Source organism: Amphimedon queenslandica, unplaced genomic scaffold (assembly GCF_000090795.2).
Source record: "Amphimedon queenslandica unplaced genomic scaffold, v1.1 AMPQUscaffold_13313, whole genome shotgun sequence".
Lineage (NCBI taxonomy): Eukaryota > Metazoa > Porifera > Demospongiae > Haplosclerida > Niphatidae > Amphimedon > Amphimedon queenslandica.
This window is the reverse complement of record NW_003546451.1, coordinates 102,055-125,859: the sequence shown is the minus strand read 5'-3', so window position 1 is coordinate 125,859 and position 23,805 is coordinate 102,055. Positions and strand designations below refer to the sequence as shown.

Genomic DNA, 23,805 nt, shown 5'->3' with positions numbered 1-23,805 from the left:
CAATAATTATTATTTAATAGGCGTGGCTGAATATTTTAGGCGTGGCTTGTTAAAATAATATTTTTTTGGATTTTCAATGTTCTAAATCTGTTGCAGTTTCTTGTAGAACTGTTCTGATATCTTTTAGCTTGCACTGCAAAAGAGAATGCATAGTAACAGCTTATGCAAGTCACACATACCTCTGGAATGGGGAAATCAGGTTTGTTCGGTGCATTATTAGTCTCATAATGGTAGTCAACCATTGAACCACACTTTGCAATGTCATTGTACCAGACTCCAGTGTATATCTGCCCTTTATCTAAATATAGGTATTTTCCATCTCCATGTTTCATGTCGTCCTTCCACAATCCTTCATAGCGGTTCCCATTAGCTAATTATAAAAAAGAATAATATAAAATTGATTGCTTTATTTAAAATTTTTTTTTACCTAATTTTAATAATCCTTTGCCGTTTCTTTTGTCCTCGAACCATTCCCCCTCATACACAGATCCATTTGAAAAATACATTCTGCCCCACCCACTTCTCTGGTTGGCATACCACTCTCCCTCGTAGTACTCTCCAGGCAAAGAATAAAACTGTGTACCATATCCCTGGAGAGAAAAGATGAGATGTGAAACTCATTAACATGCATGCAAAGTAGCATGCATGTAGATATTGCATTTTAGCATTTTAACACAGTAGCACTACACAGTTTTGATCTACATATGGTTCTATTCTAACTGTGCATCTATCACTGTTAGCTATTGTGAACTTACATGTCTCAGGTCATTCTTCCAACCTCCTGCATATTGCTTGACTAGATCTTCTCCGTCTTTGTCTCTCACTATCAGGCTAAGCATGCCATAGCCATGACGGTTCCCGTTGGCCCAATCTCCTTCATATCTTAAACCAGAACGCTTCCAGATCTGAACACCTTTGCCTGTGGAATGTAATAGAAGTAATTTCAATGGAGAAGAGAGAAATTCAGGTACATAAAGCACTATTAAAACACTCCTGCTCAGTTGTACCGTGCTTTTTATTGTCGTGCCAATCTCCTGTGTATTCATCGCCTCCTACAGCATAAAACGTCTTTCTAGAGCCTTCTTTCTGTGCTTGTCTGTCCCATTCCTTCCATAATGGCTCCCTCTTCTTGCCAACCTTTTTCAAAGGCATGGTGCTTCTCCTGTGCAGTGAAGCGAAGCAGCTCAGGGCAGACAAGGGCGCGTTGACTTGTTTATCAGGGCATGACCATCTCCATGGTAACACGTGTATCCTTGGCAACACGTGTAGCATTCCCGGGTACATAGTCATGGCTGCTGCGAATGGGGATACAGTGATGCACGTTCAAAGAGGCTTCAAGGTAGCAGGAGCATTGTAACTTGTCTATTTGCAATTTATAATAATTTTTAGATTGATAAAGTTATTAAATTTACTAGTAGTGGCCATCTGGTGCAGAGTACAGGCATGTGCTGCAATGTTTTATTCAGCTATAAAAGTATTCATAAGTTTTGTCTATTTTTAGGCCCTGACATATTGACAGTGTGTACTTCTGGTGCTTCTAACACTACTGTTGTCCAGTATCCACTCACAGACAATTTTCCAAGAATTTCAAAGTAGCTGCAACTATTATGACACATAGTACTACCTTATTGTAACATTTAATAGACACACAATACCTGTCGTTGTTGCAAAACTTGTGTATTCAAGTGAGCTGAAGGTAAAAAGTCTAATAACTGCTATTAGCACAGTCATCCCTTGAAATAGCATTACATCATGGGTCTTCTTTCCTTTATGCTACACTATGTCTATGATGTAATTAACTCTCTCTCTCTCTCTCTACCATTATAGCTTTATATTGCCTTCTGTAATGACTTTCGTCTTCGCGTGTATAACTTATACTTTGATTTGCTAACAACTGTTTTCACCCACTTTAATGCAACATGGTATGTACATGTATAATGGAAAATTTGACTTTTGCATGCCTGCATAGCGTTTGTTTTGATGAAGAAAATAACGAAATTTTTGCTGCTGGACCTGGATTAGTTCACTGCTGGACATTGCAAGTACTGAATTTCTGGTATAATCACTATATGAAAGCATTTCTTGTTTTGCAATAGCCTGATACTTTCAATGCTATTCAAGCTAGCCCTCCACTAAATGTAGGACTGAGAGAAAAAGAAGTCAGCTAACTTATTATCCCCATGCATAAATAATCTTATTTAATCTTAGCTGATTGTTTTCTTATCTACCTGCTACCATGCACCACTCCTCTGCATCACTTGCATTGAAGGGATATACATTGTAAACACAGAGGTACATGCACGCATATAAGGTATTACATATTAATAATTTTTGCTTATAGACTCGGAATCAGCAACACTACATTCCTAACAACAGCGGGGTTCCACTATCATAGTATGAACCATATATTTTATTGATAATAACTTCAGTATTTATTTTGCTATAGTGTAGCAATATATTCTCCTGCTGAACTACTTGCTGTTGGAAGAGAAGATGGCTCACTTCAAGTATTTTATATTAATTTATAAATATACTATTTCTTTCTCTTTGAAGTTAATGTGCTATATGAGAGGGAGTGGTGGCAAAACCAATCGTTCACTGACCCTTCTTAAAAGCACTCACAGACACTTATGCTCACTCTTCATCCACACTGAGCTCCCCTATCTCTTTGCCTCCTATCCTGATGGAATAATCATAGTTTGGAATCTCATTGCTGAAATTCAAGCTCTCTTTTGCTTGTCATCAAATATTGCTTCCATACCATTGCACAAGTATAATCTCCAGTCTCCAATATCTGCTGCCTCACTGACCTTTGATAATCGCATCATGTGCCATTCTCAGACAAACTGTAGCTTGCTCATATTGGAACAGGTAGAGGAAGAAATAAGATGAAAAAATCCATGATACAACTTTTTTGTACTGAACAGGTTGAGGATCTGCTGACAACATTATATTCTCCTATAAAATCAATAAATGTAAAGCATTATAATGGCAGGCAGCGCTACATTGTGCAAACCTATCACGGTTTCATCAAGGTCATATCTCCACACTCTGGTAAAGCTAGAACTGCACTTTATCCTCTCACAGTCCCCAGGGTAAGAAAAATGAGATAATTTAGACACTTAGTACACGTGATACATCATCAATATACATTGCATTTTAGATGTTAAGAGCTGCACATCATAATATGGCCGAGGAAGTATTCTATGTTGCACTGAAGACAGGCGAGATAGTGGTTTACGATACAAGACTTAATCCTTGCATACCTGTTGAGTTCTGGGCTCCATCTAATGCCCAGCAAGAAATAACATGCCTTGATATGGTGAGCAATTAAAAAAACACTAACTACATTTGCATGATCATTTTATATTATTATATTGTCAATGTTAATAGTAATGCATGGTCTAATTGAATTGATTTTTAGATTGATCACAGCATTGTTGGGTCTTTAATGCTAGCTGGTCTAAGGTCAGGTTGTCTGGCAATACTTTATGCAAGAGATTGCCTTATCGGTCAGCCATGCCCTGCTCACGATGGCCCTGTTGTGATGATGACTTCATCAGAGACAGACCAGCTCATTAATAAGAACCCAGTCTTAAATCTTGTGTCGTATGGTACTGATGGTATAATGCAGGTAATGTACATGTGGGTTAGGGGATGGATAGAAGTGAGAGGAAAAGATTGTTTTAAGTTGTGTAAAAATTTTGAACTCATTTAAAAAATTTTTAAGCTGCTCTAAAATTTGAACAAAGTCCCTGTACTATAGTATTGGGTCACAGGCCAAATTTCACCAAAATTGAAAAGGAGAGAATTTGGCACTTTTATAATTTTTTAGATGCATATACATGTATATGTACATGTACATGTACTTAAGTTGTGTAGAAAGTTTGAGTTGATTCCAATCAAAATTGAATTTTTTACAAATTTTTAAAGTTGCTCAAAAATTTGATAATTCTTATGTCTCTATTCCTATCAATAGGTGTGGGGTATTGAGATTAAACTGGACACAAAGAAGCAGCTTGTCATGCACTACATGACAAGCCTAAGACTGAAATTCCAGCCGCTCCATTCAAAAATACTCAACACAAAACTTTGCCTTGCGACAATCAAGCAGCAAGTCCTTGTCTACAAGCTCCCTCATGGCGACCTCTTTCATGTCCCTAAACTTAAATCGCTCCCTCACAATCCTTTAGATGATCATAGCAAGGCTATCACATCACTCTCTCGTTGCGTTCCTCTCTCTCTCTTTGCTACAAGCAGTTGTGACGGATTTATAAAGATATGGAATGACATTGGCCAGCTCCTGTGTAATATCAATATCGAGATGAATGTTACTTCTGTTTGCTTTGATGACCTATCATTGTGCCTTCTTGCTGGATTTCAGAATCATTTGCAGATCATACCACCTAATCGATATCTCCCTCAGAAACTTGTCAGTTCACATAAAGTCATTGAGACTAAGGTTGAATATTCAATACCATACAGACAGAATGCTGATCTTTGGTTAGTAACTGTAACAGTATTCAATGTGTACTTGTACATGTAACAGTACTACCATTTGCAACTTGTGCCATTAAATTTGAGTTGTGAGAATTCATAGCAACTTTCAAAGCAACTTTCAAATTGTATGTTTTTTTGCCAATTTTTTTTACATTTTTTTTCTTGTTAATGCCTTCAAGTTTGAGCTGATTTTAACTACATGTACATGTACATGCATTGTACATGTATACAGTGCATATTAATGATATTATTACATGTACATGTATGTATAATGTGCATGTACATGTATACGTACATGTACATTTAGGTATGATTGTCAGAAGATCCCTACCCTCCCTATCCTACCTCATGCAAGACTCCATGCAGCCGACTACATAGCAACTCCCAATCCTTTTGCACTCCGACTGATATCACAACCTCAGTATGATCCAAGGATACTCTCTGATGGAATCAAGAGCATAAGAGAAATGGGTATCATTGACCCTGATGAAATAAAGAGCATTAAACATCAGCTTAGTCTTAAGGAGATAAAAACAGTAAATTTTTATCATTATTATAAAACAATTGGCTAATAATACACTGTACATTGTACTTACACATGTACTAAAAATCTTAGCAATATACATGTACATGTACATGTACATTGTACATAAAAAATATTGTGATTTTATTAATGCAATTGTAATCATTTATTACTATCAGTATTTGTATAATTTTTACTAATTATTATTACTATTATTATTGTTATTATTATTATTATTATTGTTATTATTGTTTGTATTATTGTTATCATAGTCTGAGTCATTGGAGGATGCCTTTTCAAGGAACTTTTCTGATTTTGACGTAAGTGAGAACCTTCGAAGAATGGAAGAAGAGGATTTGTCGTTTGGACCTGAGAGAGAGAAATCCCATTATCAATTGTTCCCTGAAGCTGAACTGACGCCATTGGAGAGAGTCTCATCATCAGGATTTCCAATAGCACCTGATGGTAATTCTAATATACATGTACATGTAAATGTACATGTACATATGTACATGTATAATTATGCATTTTACATGTACATGTACATGTACTTTATGCTTTTTCTAGGATACATTCCTAATTCTGTCGTAAGAGGTAAAGTCAATCATGAGCCTATTGATCATGTACTTCAAAGAATATTAATAAAACAATACAAGGTAAGAAAAGGAGATGATTCTTTTTCTCTCACCCTAGCTCTCTCTCTCTTTCTTGTACAGCTTCTAGAAAATAACAAATATGCAGTAGCCAAAAGACGAAGGATAAAAAGAGTGCTAATAGATCTGAAACTGATGGACGAATATGGAGCATTCATTGATCCTAACAACAGACATAGCACTAAACAGAGGAGAAGTGTGTACGAAGAGTCTGATGAGGAAAGTGAAGAAGAGTCTTCTAGTGAAGAAGTAGCTGAGAGTGAGCCTTCGTCGGAAGCTTCTGATTATTATGGAAACCTTTTTGGAGACCAATGGGTAGCTAATGATAGCATCATGGTCAATATAAAGGAGAGGGAGAGAGTTGATTCTTATGTGCCTGTGGAGGAAGATTACAAATATGAAGAACCTCCGAAGCCAAAGAGAAAGCAGCCTGCTTTCTTGTTTGATATTGAGCTACATGAGGAGGTGGAGGAGGAGAAAGAACAGACGTCTGACGCACTCGCTAAAGCAGCATATGCAAAAAAACAGAGCCAGCAGACACGAGGTAAATTAAAGAATCAATATACATGTACATGTCATAGTTGATATGTATTTTAATGATGTACATGTACATGTAGGTACTGGAGTGAAGAATATTAAGATGGGATCATCTACATCTGGTCATTTGGTAAATACAATGTATATATCAGAGATTATGTTGTGCATTCTCCTTGAATTTTTCTCCCTCTAGCTGCATAAAACTTCAAAGACTTTCATGCATGACTCTCATCCCAAGAGATCCACAACTACGTCTTTTAAAGTCCCACTGAAGACAAAGAAGATATCCTTGGCAACAGAACCTATCGTTAGAGAGAACAGCGTCTCCACAATCACGGAAGCAAGGAGTGAAATATTATATCGAGTAGGGACGCCATTTTATGACTTTGAATACAGGAATAATCTCTCTACTCCCAATGTGGGCAAAAGGATGGAGCGTTATGGCCATAGAGATGTACATGTGAGTGAACCAGAGGATTCAGATCAGCATACTGGTGTTAGATACAGGCCATCAATAGTGAGGGAATCAGCATTAGATTTTTCAATGATTTACAATGTACATGTGCATAGGAAAATCTAATGTCCACGTTGAATAGAATCATAAAGAGCTCGTGGTTTCCATCTTCAACGCTGTCACAGATGGGTTTTACAATAGAAAGTCTTGTCTCTTCTATTGGACGTCTTTCAAACCCTAATGCTTCACACCTAATGGACAGTGAAATGACATTGGATTGGGTCATTGACACACTGGGTATAAAAGAAGTAGAATTCAACTTTCCCTTCTCCCCTCTTTTCTTTAAATTGCATTTCCCTTTTTATACTACTGTACTTCTACTTGCATTTTAAAATATTTCTAACACTTTTACTCTTTGCTGTAGTTGGCCTTCTTGATAAAAATGACATGTCTATTACAGAGGATATTGCAGATGCTCTTGCTGCTCTGAGTAATAATCGCTACATCACTACAGCTCAGAAAAATGCAACGCTACGTGGACTTTTTAAGAAATCCCATGATGCCAATGCACCCAAGTCTATTAAAGAGCACACACAGGACCTCCTTTCTCAGCTTGATTTTGATGATGAAACTTTACAGATGATACTAAAAGCGCTTCTCAGTGAAGATGTAAGTTAGCATTATTCATGCATACATGTATGATGTATATTTATTTTTACATTATGCATGTGCTGTACTGTACTGTAGGAGTCAAAGAGGCAAGCTGCTTTTACTGCTCTTGAAAATTTAACTGGAATCACTGATAGGTACAGCATTTACATTTTTAGTTTTTTAAATTATAGATTTTGTGTATGCATTGGTGCAGTTTTTTTCCCTAAAATTATCCAGTTTTGATTACGCCATCAATTGCATGTACATGTACATGTATATATATAAGTATTATTGATCATGATTAGGGCTGGACTGCATGCTCTGCTAATTGAGAGAGGATTGATACAGCACGTTGTTATGAATGAGGTTAGAACCACACATACAGTTATACATTTGTGTTCTGTTCACATTGTTACTGTCATTTTTCATGTTCTTTTACTAGAATGAGGTACTGAATAATTTAGCCCAAAGGGTTAAAGAGGCAGAAGAAATTCCAACTCTCTCAATGCTCAAACCAGAGAAGAAGCCTAAAGCAAAGGTATTAAGTGTTCCTCATGATCAAAACAGAAGATTCAATAAAGACATTGAACAAGAGCATCCTGCAAAGAAGAAGACGTCTATAGCAAAGAGTGACAAAAAGAAAAGGGCAGAGGATTTAGAAGCGGAAAAAGGGCTGCCACCTTTAGCAGGCCCTACCTTCTATCATGCTAGTATAGGAGGATACAGTGTAAAGGTGTCAATAAATAGCAGAGATGTGCCAGGAGGTGCAGGCAGCTATGCATCAGCTCTAAGAGAAGGACTTGGTGCTACTACTAAAGGGAAGAAGATTTATTCTACTAAAGAGAGTAATAGTGCATTGAAGTATGGAGTCCTTGGTCGTCATAATAAAATGAAGGAGTTTACTTTGCCTGGAGTGAAAAGGGACAACAAAGTGGAAAAGAGATCAGTTGCAATGAAGAGTGCACTGATTGAAGATGACTACAGTAGCAATTATGCATCAACAAGGAGCGGTAAAAGGTACAACACTGCAGAAACTGCTTACAATGAAATTAGACAAGCTTTAATGTCAAAAAATAAAACTTTAGTCAATGATGATCTAATGCAAAGGAGTGGGATCCAGCCGAATATTGGAATTCATGATGACACTGCAATGCCTTTATATGAAGGAGATCAAATCTATCAAGGAGAAACTGGTGACATGAAGGATCATTTGATTCCAGGTCACACGATGGCTTATGATGATCATACGTCAATAGACAGAGATGATAAAGACTATTATCATACAATGGACAGAGATGGTAAGGAGCATCCACTACCATATTATGATGATGACACAACACCATCTATGCTGCAAGTTACTGATGAACTTAGCAGCACTCAAGAAAATCAATCAGTGTCACAAAGCAAACAAAAAGATTTACAATCACTTGATGACGAGTCTGATCCAGCTGACCTTGACAATTTGGAAGCAGCTCTCACGTTACCATCAGGTTTCTTAGACGCTAAAAATATGAAGTACCTTCCCCAAAAGGAGCAACCATTTTCTCTTCTAAATAATGCGGCGACACTTGGAAACTATGATGGATGTTATCCAAACTCAGATGATGGAGCAATGTCTGAAAATATAACAAGCACTAGTCGTGGGATGACAGTTCACATGGCAGACAGTAAAACTATGAGAGACTTCTATTCTCCTCTCAATAAGCCAAAGAAAGGAGCTCTGTCCAGGAACTTAAGACATGGGATTTTGCCTCCTTTGTCATTGACTGAAGCTCATTTGGATCAAGAAAGAAGAAAACTGGAAGTGCTTAGGAGATCGAATCCATATTATTCAATGAGCGTGGCTGCAAGGAGAGAAATCATTGGCTTGGGTAAAATTGAAGCAGAAATTGAGAAGAAAAGGTTGGAACGCCGTAAAAGGGAGAACAGAGAGTCTTTCTATCACGAGGCCGGCAGGAAGTGGAATGAGTTTGAGTGGTGTGACATAGCAGCAATGCTACTCAATAAAGATGTGACGAAACCTGTTCAGAAACGTTGCCTTCAATCTAAATAGATGCGATTAATAATTATTATTATTATTTTGATTAATGGTGAAATTTTGATGGACCAATTGTCCAAAGCTCCATATACATTGCAGCAATTTGGCAGTTAAAATAGAAAGGGCACAATTTTCTAAATGCATTGCCTATAAGTTGCTAATATCAGTTTATTAGAAATAAATAATAATGCAGAATAGAAAACAAATAAGTCACTGGTGTCAATATTTTTGTTATAATTTCTACAAAGGTAACGATGAGTGGCTGTTTTCAGTAAAAGGACCATGCCATAATATCCTAAAATGACCCTATAAATCAGTAATCATAAAACATGACAATAAATGTAAGAATAGCATAATGACAATAGCAATTAATATAAACCTGCACAAGAGCTTTGACAGTCATTGGTAGCAGAACACAAGGGACAAGATAGAGCAAAGCTGGTTGAGGATAGTCAGCTAATTCAGCCATTAGACCTGCTAAAAATAAACCTAAAATACAGAAGAAAAGAGAGAGGTGTCATTGTCATGTATAATAAATGCACATACACACCGATTATATACCCCATGATTGATAAGGAGAAGTATTTCCATTTGCCACACAGGAGTAGCAATTGATGTCTGTGTCTGGTTGATTTTAAGCTAGTGGTGCTGATGTTTAACTGATCAAATCTCATTGATAAACACAACAAGAGGCCAGGTAATACCTACCATTGAGAGAATAGGAAAAAGAGACACTTAAAAGTAAGAAGAAGAAACAAGTGGTAATGAAAAAAAAAGATAGAAAAAGAAAGAAATTTACTATGTCGCCAAGGCCAAGCATTGAATAACTATCCTCAGTATAGGAACTACAAAAACAATATCTTAATAATTATCAATATTATAATTTATTATTATACCTAGGGACCATTAGTTTTCCAGGAAGAGAAAGGAAAGGCTGGGCTTGGGAAACTTCAGGCATGTTTAAAGTGTCAGCCACAACAGCAACTGGGCTCTTAGCCTTTTTAATGGCAACCTCTACCATCACATTAGCATTGAATATTGATGATGATATAAAAACCTTAGGAAAAGAGAATAATAGTACAGTAGTACAGTACACAATGAGACAGTACACAATGAGAGAGAAGGGAAGAAGAAGCTGAGAAAAACCTTTGAACTAACATTTTTACTAACATTGACCTTGCTCTTTCTGAAAGTAAAGTCTTACATTAAATTTTAAGAACTATTACATTACAGTATTATTAGATTATTTATTTAAAAAGAAGAAACAAAGAAGAGTAATAAGTAAAAAAGAGATTCTCTTACCCAAAATACATCATAAACAAGGAGAAAGACCAGTAAGATTGATGACAGCTTTAAGCTAGGAAGCCTTACATACTGTATCATAAATGTACCTATTGTAACTCCTAGTACTTAAAGGAAGTAAAAGAGTAACATTTATGATAAAAATCCTTTTATACTTACTGTCAAGCAAAAGCCAGTGATTTGTTAAGACCCAAAACAGAGTGAGTATGAAAGCAATGAAGAATGACAGCAACCCACTCAACTCCATTGTACTACAGCAATACTCTCTGAATAGAAAGGCATAATAATAAAAATACAAATATAAAGTCTAATATAAGTATCCTAAAATTTATTCTGATAATGTTTCAAATTTTAATGTACATGTACCTGTTTGATTTACAATTCCATTTCTCTAGCATTGGCTCAACAAAGCAATACACAGTCATCCCAGACATCACTAAAATAATAATAATAATAATAATATTATTATTAATTATGCATTAGTGTATTACTTGTTCCCGCTCACATACCTATTGAAAATAGACTGAAGATAAGTTGTATGTATTCGAAAAAATAAAACAGGACGAGGAGCATGATAGATCCGGCAATGGGGAATGTAATCACGTGATACCAAGTTAGTGTCTGTGTTACTAATGGATAATAATCATAGGTGGGTGTGGTTACAATAAAATATATTATTATTTTTAGTGGCATACCATCTTGTTTTTCCGGTACTGTCTCTTTTTCTTGTTGTACTACTCTACGAGAGGCAACTATGATGGTCAATATTCCGAGAGAAAAGAGGAAAACGCGAGATACAATCATCATCATAAAATCCTTGGGATCGTCCGCCATCATGAACCTAATTAAACGAGCAAATTAATTTTTCGTTTAAATTGAAATGGGCGTGGCTCAATAAAGGGGTTAAAATTTTAAACTCTCCAGCTCAAAATGTTTTCTTCCACAGGTGCTGCTAAACTTGACTGTGATTCCGAGAGAATATGGGTAAGAATCAGCTATTCAATGCACTAGATCATATACAGCAAACTGGGGAATAGATTTATCATGTAAACTTTAGATTATTTTTTGTATATAGTTGTTGTTTTTTTATAGAAAATAATAGACAAGTACACACCCAAAGACAAGTCACAGAAAAGACCAGAGTGAGAAAAACAATGATAATGATAATTATGATGGCGTGTCATTTTATAATAATAGTTCAGAAGATATATATGATAATTTGTATAACTGCTACATTAACCATTTGAATGGTAGCAGTGACAAGGTACATAACAGTATCAGTTTGTGATTGGGAAAAGAACCTCATTTTTTGTCATCTCATTTCTCTTGATTCTTTTCTTTCTTCTTCATTTCTCCTCTCTCTGTCTCTCTCTCTCTCCCTCCCTCTCTCTCCCTCTCTCTCTCTCTCTCTCCCTCCCCCCTTCTTTTTCTTTTCTCTCTTCTCCTCTCAGAGGTTTCGTAGTTCAACTAATTTGCTTCAAAAGCTCCCTCCAGCTGTTGCTCAAGTCTCAGTCATCATTAATCTTTATTCGGATGAGAAAGGATACTCAATTATGCTACCTGAGCCAACCTCTCATCACTCATCCGGTAATTGCAATATTTAATTATTGTTTCATCTTATTTTATTTATATATAAAAGAAAATAAAGAAATCTTCCTACCTTATGAAGTAAGTTGACCATACACATTATTATTATTATTATTATTATTATTATTATTATTATTATTATTACTATTGCTCAGAATGACGATTTGTTCAGCTATCTCGATTCTGGAGAGGTAAAGTCACTTTCATTTTTATTACGTCATTTTTTAATATCAGGTTCCACCTGTACTAATGGAAATACTTGGAAAAACAAAAGTAAATAAACAGCCTTCTAATTTTATTTTTATTGCAAAATTTGCCAAAATAATGTCCCAAATTAATGTTGTATTATTTTAATATAAATTTACTGTATAGCAGGAAATTTTGGAAGGACTAAAACTTGGCAAATTGCTAATTTTAATTTGGTAAATTTGTGGCCATGTGCCATTGAGCATGGGCATAAAGGCTCAAAATGGTGTATTTTTTCTTCAGCGAATGGCTATCAAAATTCCAAGTCCGCCAAAATTTAACTACCCCCAAAATTTCCTTCTATACAGTATTTTAGTAATTTATTTATTTTTTCTTCCATCAAGTATTGTCAAATGTACAGTGGGTGTATTATATGTGAAGTGCGAAGCTATAGAGTCCCTTATTTATTACCAGCTGGCGAGGATACCCTCAATTATGAGTCACAGCTTATACTACTCAAGCCTTCACCTGAAGTAAGAAGATTCCTTGAATTTTCTCTATAATAATAATTACTGTATTTTGTTACAATCTTATTTATTGTTAGATAACGTCAATGCTTATTAATGATTTCTCCAGGAATTGCACTAAAGTATGTTTGAATTTAACTGTACTGAAGATCTTCCTTTCTCCTTTTATGCTGGATAGGAAGATAGACTTGCTTTAGAGAGCAGAGTACTAATGGCGACTCAGGTAAACTGTCTTTTGACATTATTTTGAAAATGTCTTCTTCCTACTGCAGCCTCCATTGTGTTTAGATCCTGACACAGATGTTGTGTGTGTCCAGAATAGAATGCATTATAACAGAAAGAAGTATCACACTTCAGGAATAAGAAGGTTTGTTGTCAGCAAAGGTGATATGCAGCCCGGCTAGCTCAGTCGGTAGAGCATGAGACTCTTAATCTCAGGGTCGTGGGTTCGAGCCCCACGTTGGGCGGTTTTTTTTTTCTTTTTTTATGCAATGACTTTTTTGTCTTTAAGTTTTTTTTGCAGTTTCTAACTAACAGAATTTTTTAAAAGGTATTTGAGAAGACAGTGCCAGGCTAGACGATCAATTATGCAGCTGTATGCTGAAGGTCCTAATCCAGAAACTCTGCTACTCGAATCTTTTCTCTCAAGCAAAAAGATACCAAGAAGCCATACTGCAGTAAGTAATACTGTCATACTGCAGTGAGTACAGCTATGTAATGTATGTAATGATAGACTATGTGTAATTTAGAAGCATGGGAAATGGGTGTGGCCTTTTTCTTGGGTAGTGGGTGTGACCGAAAGTAATTATTATTTTAATTTTTAGAGAATTAAGAGTCTAAAAGAGAGACGGAAGCATATTGAGAAACCTTGCAGCTTTGATGAGGTACATGTGCATGTAAAATAGAAATATTAGTTATCATAAATAGTTATAATACAGTCAGGATCAGCTCAAACTTTCTACATAGCATAAGGGCATCAATATGTATCAAAAAATGTAATAAAAATTTGGGGTGATTTTGGAGCCATTTTTTGGAAAAACCATGGGCTATATAGTACAGGGTATTTTTCAGGATTTTGGCATTTTCTTAAAATGGCCATAACTTGAAAAATTGAAGTCGGAATCAGCTAAAACTTTCTACATAGCATAAGGGCATCAATATGTATCAAAAACTGAAATTAAAATTGGGAGTCATTTCGGAGCCATTTTTCGGAAAAACCATGGGCTATAGTACAGGGTACTTTTCAGGATTTTGGCATTTTCTTAAAATGGCCATAACTTGAAAAATTGAAGTCGGAATCAGCTAAAACTTTCTACATAGCATAAGGGCATCAATATGTATCAAAAACTGAAATTAAAATTGGGAGTCATTTCGGAGCCATTTTTCGGAAAAAACCATGGGCTATAGTACAGGGTATTTTCCCGAAATTCAGAGTTTTTAAAAAGTGGTAATAACTCAAAAAATTGAAGTCGGAATCAGCTAAAACTTTCTACATAGCATAAGGGCATCAATATGGATCAAAAAATGTAATAAAAATTGGGGGTCATTTTGGAGCCATTTTTTGGAAAAAACCATGGGCTATAGTACAGGGTATTTTTCCGAAATTTGGAGTTTTTAAAAAATGGCCATAACTCAAAAAAATGAAGTCAGAATCAGCTCAAACTTTCTACATAGCATAAGGGCATCAATATGAATCAAAAAATGTAATAAAAATTGGGGGTGATTTCGGAGCCATTTTTCGGAAAAAAACCATGGGCTATAGTACAGGGTATTTTTCCAAAATTCGGCATCTTTTCAAGTGACCATAGCTTGAAGAATTTAAATTGGAATGAGCTCAAACTTTCCGCATGCAAGTTGCATTATTAAATTTTGTATTTTCTTTCAAAAGATAATGTCTGAGGTAAAGAAATATGCTCGCCCAGTCCATGGGGTAATAGCACCAGTTGAAATAATTAACAGACAAGAACAACAAAGCAGCAGTAAACCACTACCTGGACCCCCACCTAGACCCACAGTTACTACTACCTCTGATAGCATCAGTATAAAGTAAGGAATGGTTATACATGTACGTAATTTCTTTTTCTCTCAGTTTAAAAGGAAGAGAAGACAAAATATCAGTGAAGTAAGCGAGAGTGAGAGAGTAGAGAAAAGAAGAATCAGATTAATGATAATTTTTATAAATCTTGTAGGACTGAAGAACAGCCTTCAAAGCCTCCCCTTGATGTTCCTATACCATCATCTCACCAAACCATTCCTCCTCAACCTCTCCCGCCAAATCCAGCGACAATAAAGAAGCCACACAAACCAGTCGTGGCCGCTCCCCCACAGCAGCCCCGCCCCATTTCCAGGCCAGTCTTTGCTCGCCCTGTTCTGCCAGGCATCACAGTATTGATGGGAGATTCCAAGGCTGGTCGCTCCGTCTTACCTAAAGCTCCACCCAAACTCCGCCCATCACTTCCTCCTAGCATTCAACCATCGAAACCAGTAAGTAAACCAAGATTTATTATTAACCATAAAATTTGGGTTTTTGCAAAAATTTTTTTTGGTAATTTTTTTCACTCCAAAATTAATGTCTCATAAATTTTTTTAATGCATGTTATATTTTTCTCTAGGTTAGTTCAACCGTGCCGCCCACATTAAAATTACTCAAACAAGCTCTTCCACTTCCTGCCCCTCCCCCTTCTACATCGCTCCCTCCTCCCCTCAAGCAGCAGCCGATAAAAGCCACACCCCCTACCTCCATTGCTCCTGCCATGCCTCAGCTCCACAAGCTAAAGATGCCGTTCATTCCAGGGGCAGGAGGAGGAGGAGGAGGAGGAGGAGGAGGAGGGCCCAAACAGAAAAAGAGGAAACAAAAATAACTATAATTATTTTTTGCCATTATTAATATTTTAATTTAAAAACTAATTAAAAATTCACATAGTTTTGTAATAGTATACGGAACGTGATGCGGAGAAAACTCTGCACACTAGGCTATACTTTTCAAGAAAAGATGGCGTCTCTTGTGGATGGAGTGGGGCATCACTCGCAGCAGAGTCACTCTCTTCCGCGTAACCTAAAGCTCAAAGAGAAGACCCCGGGCAGCCTCAGCACGGCCCAACCTCACGCTCCTAAAGAGCGCGAGCAGTTCAGGGGCTGGCTTTTGAAATGGACCAATTACATTAAAGGCTATCAGAAGCGTTGGTTTGTCCTCTCCAACGGCCTCCTATCATATTATAGGTAACCCTGCTAGCATGAGACCTGATGGTGCACGTTTATTTTATAAGGGTCACTGTATCCTGTATTACATGTACATGGAGGCATTACATTGTAGCAAAGGTCACTTGATTAGCATCTGCTTGGTGCACTGTATGAAAACATGTATTGCTAATATTTTGTGTTTTAAGTTCCCCGAGGGTTTGTCTTTATATAACAAACAGCACGAAATGGAATTTGCAACATGCAGTACATGTACATGTATATGTACATGTACATGTATGCTCTATCCTTGTTGCTTCATGTCATTGAAGTTAAAATTGCCTAAGCTCTAGGTCCATTCGTCTTATCAGTTTTCTACTCATTTTTCGTTTCCTCCCTCTCTATTTATCTTTCCCTCTCACGCCCTCCATAGGACGCAGGAGGAAATGGCTCATACTTGTCGTGGTACCATTAATCTTGCTGGCGCCTGCATAGATACTGTTGACTCTACCAACTTTGTAGTCACCAATGGAGCATCACAGGTACAAATATTATTATTATTATAAACATTTTTATTAAAAAGTATTATTACTATTATTGTGTAATTGTTAATACTGAATAGTTGCTTGCATTATTTTTAGCATTATTATGGTGATAATTGAAATGTGATTACATTTTGTGGCTGTTGATTATTATGTACATGTACACATAGTAGGTGTATAATATTTAATTACTGGAGTGTTTGCACAGACCTTTATTGGCTAGTGTGTACAATATTTGATTGTTTACTCCTCTCTCTCTCTCCTCTCTCTCTCTCTCTCCTTCTCTCTCTCCTTCTCTACCTCTCTCTCTCCTCTCCCCCCCTCTCTCTCTCTATCTCTCCTCTCTCTCCCTCTCTCTCCCTTTCTCACTCTTCTTCTCTACCTCTCTCTCTCCTCTCCCCTCTCTCTCTTTCTCAAGGTATTTCATTTGCGGGCACTGAACGAGGTTGAGAGACAGCGTTGGGTAACTGCACTTGAACTGGCTAAGGCTAAAGCCATAAAGAACCTCGAGGGTATGAACATACATGTACAAAGAGATACATGTACATGTATATGTGCATATTGTTTTTCATTGTTGCCCACCAGTTATGACTGGCAGCATGTATTCATAATAGAGCGTTTATTCTGTTTACCATCACCTGCTAATAATACATGCAGTATATCAGTACATTTACTGTACATGTACATAGCAACTGTACATGTACATGTATGTACTTATACAGCCTCGTAGACTTACATGTACTGTATGTACATGTACTTTATGAAATACATGTACATGTACATGTAATTTTGTTATTGTTATTGCAATACAGCTGTAGGTCAACTCCCTGGGGGACTGTTTCATGTATCATTGATTCTAATTTCTTTCAGTAGCCCCCACACTATGTGCTTATCTATTTTAATTATTTATTTATTTTGTTTGTTTATTTATTTAATTAATTTTTTATTTGTTTGTTTGTTTGTTTATAGAGTTTAGTGATGAAGACATTGCCTCTCAGTCAAAAGAAGATGAGAAATCTCTTCACTTACTCTCAGAGAAACTCTCCGAAGTGACTGCCACTCACAATCTCATTCTACAGAAGCACCATGACATACTAAAGACACTGGCCGAGCTTGATGACAAGGAACTAGCTCAAAGTGGGAGTGGTAGCCTCACAAAGCTTAAGGAGAAGATAGCCATGTTTAAAATAACGTCTAGTGCAATGGCTAAAGTACGTAATGAAATATCGTAGGTCGGGTCATATTTGCGGCTGCTAAAATTTGCGAATTTTTTCCTACCGCTAACAACTACCATAGCAGATGCTATTTTAATTGAAAAAGGGGCTGTATTAAAGCACAGCACCCGACTCCAGTGTTCTTGAGTTGTTATTCTTCTTGCTGTTACTAATCCTTGGTCTCTTTGAAGCTGCTTTAGCCAGTTCTTTTTACAAATACTCTACTCTCTTTGTCTTGCCGTATCTTTGAACTCTCCACCCATTCCAGTTAGTGCCTATTGACTTGGGTGTATCGACCTACTGACCAAAAGTGGAGGTCCGTATAAGAAGATAAAAGAGATAAAACTATGGCTCCACTAAAGCTGCTAAAGAATAGATAATTAGCTGCTGGACGCTGTCACTGTGTAAACACGTGGCCAATTGTCATAGCAACGCTCTGTGGTATTTAATAACTTCTTTATTAGTTTTTATTGTCACCAATATTAGCAGTCGTGAATACTACCTGACCTACATAGACTAAACTACATATAAGGTACATGTACTTTATATATTTGTTGCTGCATGTATTGTAGACATGTACATTGTACATTATCAACTCTCAGTGTCTCATTTAAGATTGATATTTGTAGTCTGTAGTGGTCCTGAATAGTGAGGATTGGATTCACACTTAGCATGGCAGCACTTAATTGCATGTATTAATTCTATACAGTTACTATTCTTACATTGCATGATTATTTACTGTAAAGAAGAAGCTAATTGACTGAAATTTAGATGCAAATGCATTTATGTATAAATGTTATAATTTTTACCATTAAATCATTCTTTCAGCCATGAAATTAGCACATACTGTACATGTATATGTACTTACAATTTTCTTTCTTAGGTTTCTGAAGATTATTTATTACTAGCGACTAGTATGGAGAAGCATTGGTTGAAGCAGCTACAGCACGAGAAATCTCTGAGAGCCGAAATACAAGAAAATTTCGAGACCCTCGCGAAACAAATGCACAGCTTTGAGAACCAAGCCCGGAGAGTATCACAGAGGGGTGGATTGGAGGATTCCGGCACACTCGACCTCTTAAGCAAAGATTTACATGTACATGTAGGTAACAGCAATCAGAAATCTCATCTCTCGTCATCAAAGCCACACCCACTTTTAAAAACCTCCGAAGAGAGTCCCAAAGTCCCTGGTGGTGCCCAGCGTGTTAGCCATGCCCCTAAAAAGGGCGTGACATTTGATCTACCCAAATCTTCCTCGCCGTCCCCACCTCCTTTCAGCTCTTACCCGTTTGATGGGAGGGAAGAGGAGGAGGAGGAGGGTTCTGATGAAGATGGAGATGATGATAAGTTTTTTGATGCGCCCGAAGCGGACGAGAGCTACTTGGCCCCACCCACCAAACACGGGATGAGTCATAAGAGGACACCAAGCTCAATATCAGTCAATGAAGCAGTGCCTGTACCCTCTACTGCCCTACCAGAGAACATACCAGCAAGTACTTCCTGCAATAGAATACAGGTAATATGCATGTACATGTACATTGTACATGTACATTGTATGTGTAAACTGACATTAACCACAACAAAAGAACTGCCTGCCAGTGAGGGCAACCCATGAGACCTTTTACAAATAACTGTGCATAAAAGGGATTCTAGCTGTGTTATTATTGATGTCTATAGATCTTTAGAAAAAAATTTTTGAATGGGTTAACTTAGTTAACCCTGTGTGAAACTAAAATCATTTTGATAATTATAAGTATATACATGTACATGTACATCTGGACATCTTGGGGGTTGCATGTGAATCTACTGCTACATGTATACATCTATACATGTATGTGTACATGTACATGCACGTGTAAACTATCAACCACAACACAAGGACCCAGTGAGGGCAGCCACGAGAACTGTGTTTAAAAGGGATTTTTATAACATTCCAGTATCATAGAGACATCATTGATACATTAATTTTTGAATGGGTCAACTTATAACAGTTAACCCTGCATGAAACTCTAATACATTTACATGTACAGGTATATGTATATGTATTTCCAATCCTACATATGTATACATGTACTGTAAACTTTGTATTTTTACATTACCTTTATGTTTTATAGTCATTCTTGACTCCATCCTCTGACATGCTTCAAGATGATGCAAAGCCAACTTTAGAGTATCGTAGGAAGACCATATCACCTCGTCCCAATGCTAAGATAAACCTCTGGACAATAATGAAGAACTGTATAGGGAAAGAGCTCACCAAGATACCAATGCCAGTCAGTAATAGGGATAGAGAGAGAGAGAGGGAGAAAAGAGAGAGGGAGGGAGAGAATGGAAGTAATTAATTTACATGTAAATGTCGTATTTTTATTATTACTTTATTGCTATAATTTTAGGTTCATTTTGGCGAGCCACTCTCATTTCTCCAGCGAATATCCGAAGACATTACTTACTACGAGATATTGAATAACGCAGCTGCTTGTTCCTCTACACTGGAAGAGGCTGCCTTTGTTGCTGCCTTTGCCGCCTCTTCATACGAGTCCACAGCAATCAGAGTCAACAAACCCTTCAACCCAATGCTAGGGGAGACCTTTGAATGCGATAGAAGAGCAGAGTATGGCTGGAGAGTACTGTTTGAACAGGTAAGGAAAAAGAGAGAGTGAGAGGGAAAGAGGCGAGAAAGATGTACATGTACACATGTACAGTTTATTGATGATTACATTGTACCATAACTGTACAGCAGTAATTTTAGACATTTTAACATTTTTATGACTGATATCACATGTACATGTACATGTATAAAAAGCATTAAAAGTATTAAAGTATTAAAAGTATAATTTTTACAATTTTAGGTTAGTCATCATCCTCCCATGCTGGCAATGCATGCTGAACATAAGGAATGGACTCTATGGCAGGAGTACACTCTAGCCAGCAAGTTCCGTGGGAAGTATATCCAGTGTTTTCCTGTGGGTGGAGTCCATCTTATCATCCATCGTTCCGGTAGCCATTATACCTGGAATAAAGTCGTCACTACCATCCATAACATTATTGTTGGTAAACTGTGGGTTGATAATGTGAGTTATTTTAAAGTTATTTTTAAAGTTCTTCCAAAATCGGGTCAAAGTCCCTGTACTATGGTACAGGATCATGGGTCAAATTTTGTCAAAATTGAAAAGGAGAGAATTTGGCATTTTTATAATTTTTTCTAATGCATATACATTATACATGTACAGTACATGTTCTTACATCTACGTGTATGTTATGCGAAAAGTTTGAGCCCATTCCGATTTAATTTGGATTTTTTACAAATTTTTAAAGTTGCTGCCAAATGCATGTGCAGTAGTAGTGACTTACATGTACATATACATTGTAAATGCCACATATTGCAAGATCAAAAGTTTCCCAGTAATAGTAATACACATATACACATGTACATGTATTTATGTATTTAATGTATTTATTCTTTTCCAAGGCTGGTGAAATGACCGTTCTCAATCACACAACTAAAGAAAAATGTGAAGTCAAATATCATTCCTATAGCTACTTCACACGAGAAAGGCAAAGAAAGGTTTGTTCTACTATTAAAAAACCATACTGGTAATATTCTCTCTTTCATTCTCAGATTACCGGACACTGTTTTGATAAAGATGGAACGCCCCAATATGTGGTGAGGGGATACTGGGACGAGTATCTCGAATGTGCCCCAATACTATCCTACAATGGGAAGAACCCAGTCACAGGCCCTGCTAGAGAAATGTGGAGAGTTTTTCCAAGACCGTAAGAAAAGGAACTAGAGGATGAGAGAGAAAGAGGAACGTTTATTTCTAATACTCTTTTTCGACTTAATCTTTTTTCTTTTGTTTCTCTCAGTCCTGGTAGTGAGGCAATGTATCATTTCTCAGAGTTTACTTGTTCACTGAACGAAATGGAAGATGGCGTAGCACCCACAGACTCACGCCATCGTCCCGACCAGAGGATTATGGAAGATGGAGATTTTGATGAGGCCAATCGAGTTAAAGTGAGTGAGAGAAATAGAATGCACAATACATAAAGTATTAAAAGGAGAGAGAGAGAGAGAATAGGGAGGAGTAGAAGCAATTATACACATGTAATAAAAGAAAATGAAGGCGCATGTAATTTTTCATGTATTGCACATGTACATGTGCATGTTCTTTTCAAAATTTTTTCTCCTACTTAGGCACTGCTGGAAGAGAAACAGAGAGCTAGGAGAAGAATGAGAGAGTCCTTGCAAGCAAAGGCAGCGGAAGCAGCAGAAAGAGGTAACACAGAGGAGGCTGCTAAATTAGAGAAAGAAGCAACATATTCTCCTGCATGGTTTATTAAGGAGTACGACCCGTTCACTAATAGTATGATGCATGTGTATAAAGGAGGCTATTGGGAGTGTAAGAGGAAAGGAGATTGGCCTTCAGATTTACCAGATATATATGAACTGTGATGAATAAATTAATCCTGTGCTATAATATGGAGTGATTGTTATAATAGTTACTGCATATTTATTATTATTATTATTATTATTATTATTGTTATTATTATTATAGTAATATATTATCAATATGCTTGTCTTTGTAAGAAAAAATGTTTGATATAAATGAAAATTTTTATGCTACTAACTATGCAGCAATTCTTTTATGTGATCATGCTGATGGCTGATGACTCAGAAACATTATATTTGGTTCATGTCCATGTATGCAGGCAACGGTGTATTACAGAAAGCACTTGATGTACACGTGTCTTTTCTTAAGTAATAACACTATCATAATAAAAAATGCCAATCACTGTGTGCAAAAAAGTAAAATATTGTACGAATTATACGTAGACCTAAAGTTTGTTCTATTGTAAGTTTTTAACAAGACTTGTTGCTGGGATATGGACCACTGTCGATTTTCTTTCCTCCGGGTTGACCAAAGTACCAGTTAGCAAAGGTCTGTGATGCAGTCTGTCCTTCAATTTGAACTCCGGTCCAACCATGATTATCAAGAGATTGACAATGAGCAAAACAAGAATCAAGAAAAGCACCATTAACCGTGGAATTGGCTATTTGCCGTGATGCTTTCAAAAAGTCCTACATGTAGAGAAAATAAACAATTTTAACTTGCTTTTGACACCTTTTTAAGTGTGTGCATAATTTAGCCTATTGGCAGTAAAGGCTACTTTGTCTTACATTGTGAAAGTCTGAGATGTCTCCCATCTGCTCTGAATTGCAGTCTGGAGGATTGCACTTCAATTGCAAGTCGTTTTGTATCTGCCAAGTGTCATATTGAGAGTTGAAAGAAAATATAGGAGTCTTTATGAATCGATAAAGATACTGAGAAAAAAAGAAAAAATAAATTACAGTGCAGTGAGCTTTATGTTTTACCTGTGGGCCAACACACATAAATGAGTAATTCCCAGTGTAAACTTTGGCACACTCAGAATTCAAGCTGACAGACATGTTTTGCATATCATAAACTAGTAAAAAGATTACAATGACACTTTAAGCTTTTCTTACTACTAACTGTATTGGGCTCTCTTTATCACCACGTTAGCTCCTGCTGCACTTGGTACATTAATGAAGAATCTATTTTTAAAAATAATTCATTATCAAAGCATCAAACAAACATAATTGCCTTTACCCTCCATCAGCAATTGCCCGATACTTCACATTGGATGGTAGGAGACTCTGCAAATAGTCGGCATGAAGATAAGTACCAATTCCACCAGCTACAATGAATATGGTTACTTTTATTTCTATTATATTTAGTACCTGAACAACCAGCTAGGATAACATCAGTTGCATCCTTTAGCTCGTTCTCAAGGAGAAGGTTGAATATTGTTTGTATAATTTTATAACCTCTGAAGTATATGGGAGTATTTTGAACATAAACAGGCTCAGATCTATCAAAAGATAACCACTCTG

General features: G+C 36.7%; 5 protein-coding genes and 1 non-coding gene across 7 annotated transcripts; 4 read left to right on the top strand and 2 right to left on the bottom strand.

Annotated features, from left to right (window-relative positions):
- Nucleotides 1–23: 23 nt before the first annotated feature.
- Nucleotides 24–1,174, bottom strand: LOC100639493 (MORN repeat-containing protein 3-like). The gene is made up of 5 exons (XM_003387870.3): nucleotides 1,008–1,174; nucleotides 756–919; nucleotides 428–590; nucleotides 180–370; nucleotides 24–133 (listed from the first exon to the last, which is right to left on the bottom strand). The coding sequence occupies exons 1-5, from the start codon at nucleotides 1,150–1,152 to the stop codon at nucleotides 74–76; spliced, it is 723 nt and encodes a 240-aa protein (XP_003387918.1). The 5' UTR covers nucleotides 1,153–1,174; the 3' UTR covers nucleotides 24–73.
- Nucleotides 1,148–9,443, top strand: LOC109583297 (uncharacterized). The gene is made up of 26 exons (XM_019998574.1): nucleotides 1,148–1,339; nucleotides 1,390–1,441; nucleotides 1,502–1,592; nucleotides 1,645–1,696; nucleotides 1,828–1,922; nucleotides 1,970–2,042; nucleotides 2,097–2,159; nucleotides 2,209–2,292; nucleotides 2,342–2,394; nucleotides 2,447–2,507; nucleotides 2,554–2,871; nucleotides 2,928–3,095; nucleotides 3,164–3,322; nucleotides 3,425–3,634; nucleotides 3,980–4,503; nucleotides 4,808–5,036; nucleotides 5,296–5,488; nucleotides 5,591–5,679; nucleotides 5,740–6,220; nucleotides 6,294–6,343; nucleotides 6,407–6,730; nucleotides 6,784–6,964; nucleotides 7,092–7,336; nucleotides 7,415–7,473; nucleotides 7,624–7,684; nucleotides 7,761–9,443. Exons 1-26 carry the CDS (start codon nucleotides 1,151–1,153, stop codon nucleotides 9,369–9,371), a joined length of 5,715 nt encoding a protein of 1,904 aa, XP_019854133.1. The 5' UTR covers nucleotides 1,148–1,150; the 3' UTR covers nucleotides 9,372–9,443.
- A 56-nt stretch (nucleotides 9,444–9,499) lies between these two features.
- LOC100639366 (signal peptide peptidase-like 3) lies at nucleotides 9,500–11,509 on the bottom strand. 2 transcript variants are annotated; one of them, XM_003387869.3, is made up of 10 exons: nucleotides 11,354–11,509; nucleotides 11,168–11,287; nucleotides 11,025–11,094; nucleotides 10,818–10,924; nucleotides 10,659–10,765; nucleotides 10,253–10,413; nucleotides 10,156–10,201; nucleotides 9,907–10,060; nucleotides 9,736–9,845; nucleotides 9,500–9,662 (listed from the first exon to the last, which is right to left on the bottom strand). In XM_003387869.3, exons 1-10 carry the CDS (start codon nucleotides 11,493–11,495, stop codon nucleotides 9,597–9,599), a joined length of 1,083 nt encoding a protein of 360 aa, XP_003387917.2. In that variant the 5' UTR covers nucleotides 11,496–11,509; the 3' UTR covers nucleotides 9,500–9,596. The 2 variants fall into 2 exon arrangements, with proteins under 2 accessions (XP_003387917.2, XP_019854135.1); XM_019998576.1 differs by having other exon boundaries at nucleotides 9,500–9,651.
- Nucleotides 11,510–11,527: 18 nt separating this feature from the next.
- On the top strand, nucleotides 11,528–15,872 carry LOC109583299 (transcription factor SPT20 homolog). The gene is made up of 17 exons (XM_019998575.1): nucleotides 11,528–11,642; nucleotides 11,751–11,800; nucleotides 11,856–11,922; nucleotides 12,110–12,245; nucleotides 12,298–12,326; nucleotides 12,401–12,436; nucleotides 12,480–12,518; nucleotides 12,836–12,964; nucleotides 13,036–13,080; nucleotides 13,137–13,181; nucleotides 13,231–13,325; nucleotides 13,509–13,635; nucleotides 13,783–13,842; nucleotides 14,847–15,004; nucleotides 15,048–15,080; nucleotides 15,148–15,442; nucleotides 15,571–15,872. Exons 1-17 carry the CDS (start codon nucleotides 11,589–11,591, stop codon nucleotides 15,817–15,819), a joined length of 1,647 nt encoding a protein of 548 aa, XP_019854134.1. The 5' UTR covers nucleotides 11,528–11,588; the 3' UTR covers nucleotides 15,820–15,872.
- On the top strand, nucleotides 13,353–13,425 carry Trnak-cuu (transfer RNA lysine (anticodon CUU)). The gene has a single exon. It is a non-coding gene; the product is annotated as a tRNA-Lys (tRNA).
- Nucleotides 15,873–15,923: 51 nt separating the features above from the next.
- Nucleotides 15,924–22,504, top strand: LOC100639239 (oxysterol-binding protein 1-like). Its single transcript, XM_019998573.1, has 12 exons — nucleotides 15,924–16,177; nucleotides 16,569–16,677; nucleotides 17,096–17,189; nucleotides 17,647–17,888; nucleotides 18,775–19,407; nucleotides 20,006–20,164; nucleotides 20,285–20,530; nucleotides 20,741–20,962; nucleotides 21,361–21,456; nucleotides 21,511–21,665; nucleotides 21,759–21,906; nucleotides 22,087–22,504. Exons 1-12 carry the CDS (start codon nucleotides 15,951–15,953, stop codon nucleotides 22,342–22,344), a joined length of 2,589 nt encoding a protein of 862 aa, XP_019854132.1. The 5' UTR covers nucleotides 15,924–15,950; the 3' UTR covers nucleotides 22,345–22,504.
- The last annotated feature ends 1,301 nt before the right edge of the window (nucleotides 22,505–23,805 follow it).